The 10613-nt window shown below is 36.3% G+C and overlaps 1 protein-coding gene across 1 annotated transcript; it reads right to left on the reverse strand.

The window, feature by feature from the left end:
- LOC127087475 (golgin candidate 5) lies at positions 1 to 10411 on the reverse strand. The gene is made up of 20 exons (XM_051028359.1): positions 9987 to 10411; positions 9597 to 9755; positions 8290 to 9407; positions 7238 to 7309; positions 5635 to 5709; positions 5136 to 5250; positions 4553 to 4614; positions 4410 to 4457; positions 3808 to 4092; positions 3657 to 3716; positions 3428 to 3511; positions 3267 to 3332; positions 3084 to 3182; positions 2786 to 3004; positions 2258 to 2372; positions 1956 to 2176; positions 1336 to 1395; positions 974 to 1087; positions 466 to 540; positions 1 to 353 (listed from the first exon to the last, which is right to left on the reverse strand). Exons 2-20 carry the CDS (start codon positions 9745 to 9747, stop codon positions 327 to 329), a joined length of 3066 nt encoding a protein of 1021 aa, XP_050884316.1. The 5' UTR covers positions 9748 to 9755; positions 9987 to 10411; the 3' UTR covers positions 1 to 326.
- Between the last annotated feature and the right edge of the window lie 202 nt (positions 10412 to 10613).

Here is a 10613-nt window from a genome sequence, read left to right on the forward strand (position 1 = left end):
GGTTCAAAGGAATATATATATTTTTTGTTTACCTGTATCATCATCACGCACACGAAACAATCCCTATATCTCAGCAAGAGGATTCTCTATACAACATTCCCCAAGTCATAAATACAAATCATATTTAGCAATGGAGACTATCAATATATATTTTGCTCAGACAAACAAAGTACAAATCCTTCTTGAAGACATGAGACTAATGTCTCTAATCTCCAATGAACTGTTACTGTGCCAATTGACATCAGACACAGCTTAGATACATGGCCATCACAAAATGGTTGCAAGACGCCACTAACCTTTCCGTTCCCTCAGCCCCTTCGGCTAAATTAGGTGTTAGTACCCATTATCTGGATCTGTAAAAAAGATATAGCATGGTTACTTAAAAGAAAATACTCAGTATTCTGAGACGAGGGGTAAAAAAAATAGCTAGAGCTTCTAAGTAACAAAAGATATTGCGCAAAGTACCTTATTCACAAGTAGGTTGACTTGTTCTCTGTACATTTCCTTTAAATCGACAATATCGGCACGAAGTTCTTCCAGCTAAAACACATTCAACTTTGTTTAGATATAAAGTACATAACTTTTCTATTTATAACTAAGTTAGTAACCGGAAAGCAGATAGAAGAGTGGCTATATTTTTGAGTCAGAAGCTTGCATAACTAACTAATTTACACCCCCAAAAAATCACTCAAAGGTATTATTTTATTCCCATGGAATTAGAACACAACTGACAATAACGATTCACTTCCCTCTATTCACTTATTCTATTTTAATATTTTAAATTTCAAACTCAATAAATTTATAAAAAATTCATAGGAATATCAAACACTTACCAAACATATTTGTGAGAATAATATCCCTAATAATAAATTTTCTAGGAACATCATTCCCCTATGTATAATTTTATGCCTTGAAACAAGCACCCCCCTAAAATATTGTTTTTAAATAGCAAATTAAGCAAAGTAAAAATCACCTCTTCATCACGTTCACCCATCAACTCCAAAGCAGCAGAGTGCCTCCTCCTCAGTGCTTCTAGCTCTGATTTTAAGCCAGGGAGCACAGCAACCTCTCCACGCAGCTTTTCACACTGCAGTGAGTATGCAAATCGTGGTTAACAAGGAACGGACCAGACGATAATTGTTAATAGTTATTATAATGAGTTATAAGTGTTTAGTCTTGAGTACCAGGGTTTGGCCTACATCATTCTTATTTACTACTCTATACCTAGTAACCAGTAATATAGACAAGGGTCACTACACATTGTAGTGTATCCCATTTTAGTACTCCCATATCTTCTCTCTCGTTCTACAGTAATATACAGGAAGCTGAACTTACCTGTGCTGTCAATTTGACCAACTCTTCAGCAAGAGAGTCCCGAATAGATTCCAATGATGCCTGGAATTTTTATAATAAAAAAGACGTCATCATCGTACCCCAAAAATAAAAGTGACATTAAAATCAGCATCAACATCATATGATTTAATAGCTTAGTACAAATTCAATTTCTTAAACATTATGAAATGTTCTCAACGACAAGAAAAATCGGGGCTATGAACTGGAAGTAAGGGTGGCAAAACGGGCCCGGCCCGTTGGACATGCTCATTTTGCCCGCACTTTATTGCGGGGCGGGCCAAGGATTTAGGCCCTCACCCTCTAAAGTGTCCGCCCCTCCCCACCCCGTTTTCTTCGCGGGCTTTGCAGACGCGTGCATTTACATAAATATTTGCATTTTTAGGATTAAAAGGTGCAGTGCCCGCGGGCTTTCCCCGCTCTGCCCTCACCTTTTTGCGGGGAGGGCGTAGGTTTTAGGCCCGCATCCTCAACTACGCCCGCCCCGTTTTTTTGCGGGCTTTTGAGAGACGGGCCTAAATAGGGCGGGCATGCCCGTTTGCCACTCCTAACTGGAAGGCATGATGCCAAATATTAAAGTAGAGAATTAAGGCAGGAAATCATACCAGGCGTGACATATATGAAGCAAGTTCACCCTCTTTCTGACGAAGTGCAGCCTCAAAAGAACTGGGTGTCATGCTCTTCATATAGTAAGGACTCATGCTTAGTTCTCCCGGGTTTCTCCGTTCAGAAAAACTGTCAGATGAATCCAGTGATGCTTGAAGAAAATAGCTTTCTTCCAAGCTTCCCATAGAGCTTGCACTAGAGATATTTCGGGCCAGATTCCCTACATCATAAAGTATTTTATAAAAAAAAATATGACAGACAAGACAACTGAGCCAAGTGATGTAAAGACAAAGTATCACACCATTCTCAAAAGGAGAGTTATGCTTTGTTTTGGGAGTTTGATCTGATGATGGAACAGAATTAACGCGAACAGTCCTCTCCAGATCTGATCGGGTGGCCTTTTCTTTTTCTATTTCCTGGCAAAAAATGAAAAACAATAATCACAAAGGTTCTTATAAGATGGATGGAATTTAACATTGTTACCAACAATACCAAATCCCATCAATTTTTTGTTTTTATTTTCACATTCGGTTTCATTCAATAGCTTTCTCAAATAGCCCTAAACCATGCACTAATATTTGTTTTATCTCAAGCATCCACACAATTTCTCGAAAGGTCCTTAAATAAGCAAGTTGACTTTCTTTTGTTACATTTTCAGAAAATTCATCAGCATGAAACCAAATATACATCTTTCGCTGGTTCATTTAATGACTCGAGTAGTGTAAGAATTGAAAGATAAGAGAAATTTAATGAAGAATATATCACTTACAATGTCAGAAGGATATATCACTTGACATTGTAAGTTTGAAACCAGGAGTAGAAACTCTACCTGCTGAAGAACCTCCCTCTGCATCAACGCCTCATGCAACTCATGCTTGTGTTTCTGTCTTAGGTCTCTAATCTCTTCCTCAAGCTGTCTCGCACGACCTTCTTGAGTGTCAGCTTCCTCCTTTGCCGCAAGATATTCCTGCCTACTTTCAGCTGCCCTTTGTCTCTCCTTTTCCAGGGTCCTACTTAATTGAGTTTGTTCAGCCCTAAGACATGAAATCTGAAATTCATTATTGAAGTTAGTCACGTGTACACAAAATTACATTGAAGACATGATTTCACTCAAGAAATTGCAGAACCTGAGCCTCGAGAACATTAATTCGAGATAGGGTTTGAGACAGGCGATCATTCATAGATCGCTCCTTTTCCTCAGCAGTTGCAACTTTAGCCTCGGCTTCCTGTAGAGTACATTGAAAAATATAAAGAAATACAATATGTAGTAGGAAAGATTCTAAACTTAAGATAAAAAGTATTCTTAAGACCTGAAGTCGAGAGTTAAGACTTCTTTCAACAGCAGCCCAAGCTTCAGCTCTTCTGGCATTTGTTTCCTGTTATCAGGTAGGTGAATTATAGTCTAGCACAGATCTCACGCGGCAGAACAAAGAACAGAAGGAAAAGCAATTCTCAATCACGTGATTATTACCTGCATGGCTTCAATTTGCCTTAAAAGCGGCCTTGTAGATTCTGGCACTTGAGTAATCAGTTCTTCACACCGTCTTTCACTTGCCTAGCAAAATCAAGTCAAATTAGAAAGCTACCAAAAGCGCAACCACGGTGCAAAACTTTAATAAAACAAAGAAAAGCAACATCCACAAAAAGTAAAATAGCTTTTTTTTCTAGTTAAATAACTGAAAGATAAGCAGAGAGCAGACCTGATAACGTTTTTGAAGATCCTCTATGTCTTTACAAAGCATGTCTTCTTTGAAGACAGCCTGAATATGGGTGAAGGAAACAGTTGAATTAAAAGCAATACCCTGATAAAGTCAATTTAGTAAAACAAAAGACAGAAAACACTACAAAAACCTGTTGTTCCTTTCTACTTAATGTTTGTCTCAGCTCTTCGAGTGCCTGGACTAGCATAGATTCCCGTTCCTCGGCTTCTCTTAGACGACTCTCTAGCTCAGTTCTTGCTTCATTGTTGGCTCGAGCCTCTGCAAATGCTTCAGCCTCCTTAGCAGCAGCCAAAGCATTAGTGTAATACTCTTTCTGCACTGCAATTTCATTTTGATGTTTTTCTATAGTTTCTTGCAACAACTTCTCTGTAGCTGTCTTGTCCCTCTTGATACTTTCTACCTTACTCTCCTCTACCTGGTTTGCAAGAGATTAACCAAATGGCATCTTAAATTAGAAATCCAAATAAATATTAGGATTGTCGACAACTACTGCTTTAAAAAGGAATTTGATGTTTTCCAATGACATAGAGGACCACAGTAGAACACAAGAATAAATCATAAATTTTACTCAAGACTTAAAAGTAATATGACATATATATAATTGCAATCAGTAAGATGAGAATTTTACAGTCAAACTAAACCACAAAGAAAATATTTTGCAACAGAATAATAACTTTAATAAAAGTAGCGAGCAAATAAAAACTTTCAATAATGCTCTTGGTATTCAGTTACCTGAAGCTTAGTAGTCAAACCTTTTTTCTCCTCCTCAAGATCTCTAATCTAGCTTTCATGAAAAAAGGTAAATATAAGATTTATTATTTACGTATAGAAAAGGACTTAAGATTGTAGGAAGATTAAATAAGTACTCTGCATACCTGAGCCCTAAGTTTCCTCATTGTAGATTCTTGAATGGCCTGCTTTTTGGAAAGCTCTTCACCTGAGATGAGAGAAAAATTTATATGAAAAAAGGGCCTCTATAATTGCTGGTAATTAACCTGTTGGCATGCTTCCATGGAGAAAGTTTTTGATTTAACAGAAATGCCGTTCAAATGAAATCATTCATTTTGAAAGCAGAGTGGAGACAGTGACTGTTAGAAATCTGAATCCATACTAGAGAGAATCCATATTAGAGTGTGTATAGTTTGTTACAAGAGATATTATCCACTACAAGTAGTGTATACTAAGCTACTGTACTGTGAACTAAGTGTAACTGTGTAATCACTCCTTTAATAGTCCCCCGCAAGCTAAGTTGGGTGAGAGGTGGAAGCATCACACACAAATAGCCTAGAGTGCAAGGCAGTGTTACAGTTTTTGTCCTTTAAGACTTTGGTGACATATATCTATAAGAAACATTCATATCTTTAATCCTAACAAGACACATCAAACAAGAAATAAACTGCGGTATACCCACTAAAGTCGGGATAATACAGATTTAGGTTTGATTTCAGATTCTGTTACCTTCTGCCATAACTTGATTAATTATTTCATCCTTTTCCTTTAATAGAGCAGCTGCGTCACTTTTTTTATTCTGCTCTCGTCGAAGTGTATCCCTTTCCTTGGTGAGAGCATAAACCTGCCATTAAACACAAAATGTATGGGGTTTCATAACAGTCTTACTTAAAAGTATACACTTAAAACATATATGTAATCTCCAATAATCCTCTTTGATAAATCACAATTTTCAAAATTCAAGATGGACTTCTAACACCAACCTGCAATGCTTAAGATGCTTATGATCTCTATAATTGAATTATCATAAATTTTTTGGTTAATAAGACTTCTGAGTTCTGGCATTTGTGACACGATATATTGTTTTCTATGGCAAAAGTTTCAATCATAACTTTGATAAACAGATTCAAAATGCTATACACAGCTTTTGAAGAAATCATTTTGTGTTGCATTATTGAAAACTTTGTTGATTAAAAACAGGAAACATAAGATTTATGACAAGTGATACCTTTCTCTCAAGAGTCGAAACCCTCTGATGGTATTCCTCTCGCAAAGATTCAACTTCAGCGTCATTGGACTTTCTCTGCTCCACAATTATCAATAATTAAATAAAAATACTTTGAGAAAGTGGGCCACATGACACATTGAGAAAAGGAGAAATGGAACATGCTAACTAATTATTTTACAAAAAACACCAAAGAATTTTCAAATAGAGATTTACAAAGGAAACTAATACAGTGTACAAGGAAAAAATCCAAGAGATTACAACAAAATAGTCAATGTGACAACAAGGCCGCAAGGATAATATCTAAAAAATACTTAAAGAAAAACCATTTTCAATAAATGTTTTATACCGCCAGAACTGATGCGCTGAATCAAGAAGATAAACCTAAGAAAATCCTAAAATTGATAGTTTACTTTCAAAATACCTATTGCACTACATCTATCATCAACATCAACATATAAACATCTTTCAGCTCGTATTTTGCAAAGCAGTGGCTAATATCTCTTGTTTGTTTTCATACATAACCCATTAGTTGTTTCCATAGTGCTAGAATATGCTGTAAAAGATTTGTGGTTAGCTTCCTATGCCACAAAGGTAAGGACAAGTACTGGCTCCAGTGCATTAAGGAGGCTGAGAATTGAGTGCAGGCAAGGACAACGTAGATGACAACAATAGAAAGAGGAGTAACTTAAGCAACTAGCCAAGGCTAAATACCATTGGAAAAGGATAAAAAAGGGCTGTGTTTTGGCTGTGATGAAGTTCAGCATTAGGCACCTTTCCAAAAATAAACATATTAGAGTGATGGTCATGGTGGATAATGACAGAAAAGGAAGAAAGAATAACTAAAGGGGAAGAAGTTGTTCAGAGACAGGGTTCACAAGACAAGGTGTAACTTCTACTGTGAGAGTAGATATGACACACAATATAGTTAAATTGAAAAAGAGTATATTTTAGGAATCAGCCAGATGAGGGAAGGTTATAAAAAAATTTAAGGCTTGAATGCAACTATGGTCCCTCTATTTTCAAAGAAATAAAGTTTTGATCACTCCATTTTAAAAACTAGTTTTTGGTCCCCTAACTTCAATTTTTCCGAGTTTTGGTCCCTCCTCCATTTTGGGGTAAATTTTGCTAATATGGCAGTGCCTAGATGGACAAATTAAATATCCATTTCATATTTTAGAGATAATTTTGCTGGCGTGTGTCGTCTTAAATTTGTCAACCTAGAGAGGCTAAAAAGAAAAAAATTAAAACTGAGAGACCAAAAATTTAGTTTTTAAAATGGTGAATTAGAAACGAATTAAATAAGAGGACCAAAGGTGTATTTAAACCTAAATGTATTTGAATGAAAAATAACCGAATGTGTGACAGAAGGAGTGAAGACAAAGAGATGGAGGCTGTTGTCCCATTAAAAGTTTGGAAAGTCAGAGCTCTCACATTCCCTAAGCTTTGTAATTTGTTTTCTCTGCCTCACATTGAGTAGAGAGCCCTCAGCGTTCAATAAAGGAAATTCTTTCTTTTCTTTCTTTTGATATCAGTTGATGTATCAAAAAAATGAAACTAAAGTAAAACATGATCCTTACTACAATGTATTGAAAAATAAATATACCTTTAAATCTTCAATCAAAGCTTTGAATTGTTCATTCTCATTCATCAATTTTGCTATTTCATCAGCTTTAGCCTGCAAAGAGATCCAAGAGTACAAAAATTGCAATAAGATACACAACACTCTCATGGCTGCAAAAATTGCAATAAGATACACAACACTCTCATGGCTGCAAAAATTGTACATAAGAGATAAAGGCTCAGAGCATAGTTAGACAAGACATGAAGCTTTTTAAACTTATAGAAACATTAATTACAAAAATCAAATCAAATTATTTTTCACCATTAGTGATTGCAAGTCAGAAGATCTAAGCTGTTTATATATGAAGAAAAGGGATGCATTGGAGCATGAAAACAAATTAAAATAAAGTGAATTAGAAACTTAACAATTTTAACACCACAAGGCAATCTTCGTGATCTTAGTTTAATGTACAAGTAACCTTGCAAAATACCCCCTTAGGCCATAATCCATAAGGAAAGGACAACCAGGCCAAGAAGAAACTTCTTAATCATAACAAAGCCTGCCAAGAGACCATATGATCACTTATCATAGTTTTCATGCTCAAAATGTAACAAGATATAAACCCTGAATTGACTTGTCGTCTGGGCACTTATAACATAAAAATAAATATGCATCACAAAAGCTTTTGTTGTTGATACCAAAAAGAAAAAAATTGTGACATATACTTTTCAATCAGTCCATAACAAAGCAAGAAAACTGTTAAGAAATGTGGTTAAGCTTAATTCAACTCTACAAAACCGGTTGGTAGAGTGAGGATTGCCCCCACTTATAAACACATGTTCAGGCCATATATTATCTGATGTGGGACTCTTAACAAGTACAACAGCAAAGTAAAATGTCTTTCCTAAAATAATAACTACCCAGAGGCCATGTAAACATAGTTTTCATGCTAAAAAACAAGGTATGAGCCCTACATTGTTTTCGAAAATGGCCACTTAGAACAATAATTTTTCCATTAGGACACTTGCCACAAAAATGAACGTGCACTCAAAAGCTTTTATTTCTTTAAAGAATATGTACAGTGTGTGAAATACCTGAGCTTGTCTTGCAGCACCTAGTAGTGCTGCCTCCATCATTTTCATCTCCCTTTTCACCTTCTCCAGCTCAATCATGGAATCTGTGTCAGGCATATTTTTTACAGGGCTCAAATGTTGCTCTTTTATGTCAGTTTCAATATTATTGGCAAGATAACCCCTTTCATTTTCTTTAACAGTTGTTTCATTGTCATGTGAAACCAAATCAGATCCAACCTCAGACGATTCATTTGGAGAAGCACTGGACGGGTGTTCATTGTACAATTTATTGATGCTGTTGGTGTCTTCAGAAGCCACGGAATGTAGAACAGAAGTGTCTGTATCATCTCTTTGCTCAGTATTGTCTGATGTCTCAGGTTGAACAGAAGAAATTCTCTCTACACTTTCCTCTGATTGTACCGTCTCTTCTTTATTCTCCTCTTCTGCCTCGACTTCAATAGTCTCATGCATACCACTAGTAGCATGAGACTCGCCAGGGTCACTAGTACCACCCTCAACTACATCATCTCCACGATTAGAAACCATGGGTTGCATCATCACTGAACTTTCCAAGGCTCCCACTTCATCAATCTCTTTCTCTTGAGGATTGCTAATAGAATCCGAATTCTCGGACTTTGGAATGGGAGACTCAGGCAATTCAATAAGCATTTCCGGTAACTGGTGTTCGTCCTTTCCGTGGTCCAAAACTTGTACAGTTGTTCCATCCGCTGACTCTATATGCTCACCATCTTCTTCTGCCTCGTGCACTTTATTTTCCTCTGGAATGGTGGTTTCTTCAACTTCCACGTTGTCTCTTTTAATGGAGGTTTCTTCAGCTTCCACATTGTCTCTTTTAATGGAGGTTTCTTCAGCTTCCACGGTGTCTCTTTTAATGGAGGTTTCTTCAGCTTCCACAGTGTCTCTTTTATCAGTGTCAAAGGCTTCTTTTCCCTCGGCCACAGGAATATAATCCACAGACTCAGGTTTTTCCACTGACTTCTCAGGTTCGGAATCTTGTCGAGAGGATTCAACATTTTCAGATGTTTTTTCACTATCCTCCTCACTTTTATTCCCCATAAAAGCTAAGACAGGATTAAAGAGTGCCTTCCCCTCGGTAGGTATAGGCCATGATCCTGAAGCTGGAAACAACGGGCACAACTCTAATCAGTGTAAGAACTAAGAACTAATAACTCCCCACCTTAAGAACAGACATCAAATCCAACAATTAAAAACTCCTATCTACGGAAATTAACAGAATTTAAAGCTACTTCAATCCATTCAAACAACAAAGATAAGCAATAGGATCTCAAATCTCAAATAGAAGTTACCTTCATTGCTGGACTCCTCTCCTTTCTCTTCAAAACCAAGAGCATTATCGAAATTCTTCTCAATACTCTTCACACTCTCCTGAAGCTTATTCACCGCTCCCGCCAAATCAGGGAAGTTCCCCCAAGCATTTTTCGCATTAAACCACGCCATCTGAGAACCTACACACCAAAACAAACTCAAAACTATAACATACACTACCAATTCAAAACACCCTCAGATCGCAGAAAAATCACCAACACTGTACCAACAGATAAATTTCTAATCAAATGCACCATACAAACCACAGCAAGAGCAATAAACATGAATTGCAATGTAAATCTGAAACCGAAAATTGCTGAAAAGAAAGAGATCAATGCAGAAGGATAAGATCCAAAGTGAAAGACGCTAACCTTAACGAAGACGTATGATCCAGAAATTCAGATCATGGTTATTCAAATGGTTGAGCTCGAACTTGATTTAACAAGTTTCACCGAAAAATGAATCATTGAAAATGGATAGAAATTGAAGATTAACGGAGAAAATCGTGTTAATTAGAATAATAATTGATGATTTAGGGTTACGTGTGCGGTTTATTAGGAAAGCGGGAATGGATGTTGGATTTGATGATCTCTGTAAAAAGTATTACTCTGCGGGAGATGGTGGATCTTTGTTCATACGATTACAATTTACAACGCTACTCTAATTTCTCCCTCACACTTTGGGGACGAGTGCAACGATGTCGTTTTCGTTCTCTCTTTTTTTCTTGCATTTCTTCTTTTTCTTTCTTAAATCTAAATGTTTGTTGTTTTGGTGAGTGCACTAGCATGTGTTTTTTTTTGTCTACAAGCACTAGCATACGTTTGATATAATAAGGTAAATTTTAAGATAAATTTTAATTATAAAGGCAACAAAAATTATTACAGTAGAGTAATAACTCAATTTCTTTAATAATTGATCAATTGAATCTCAAAATTTGAATTGTAAATTGATTTAATTATCTATTCAACTAAAATAATATAGAAAAAAAAATAAGTTTA

The sequence above is a fragment of the Lathyrus oleraceus genome, chromosome 5 (genome assembly GCF_024323335.1).
Source record: "Lathyrus oleraceus cultivar Zhongwan6 chromosome 5, CAAS_Psat_ZW6_1.0, whole genome shotgun sequence".
NCBI lineage: Eukaryota > Viridiplantae > Streptophyta > Magnoliopsida > Fabales > Fabaceae > Lathyrus > Lathyrus oleraceus.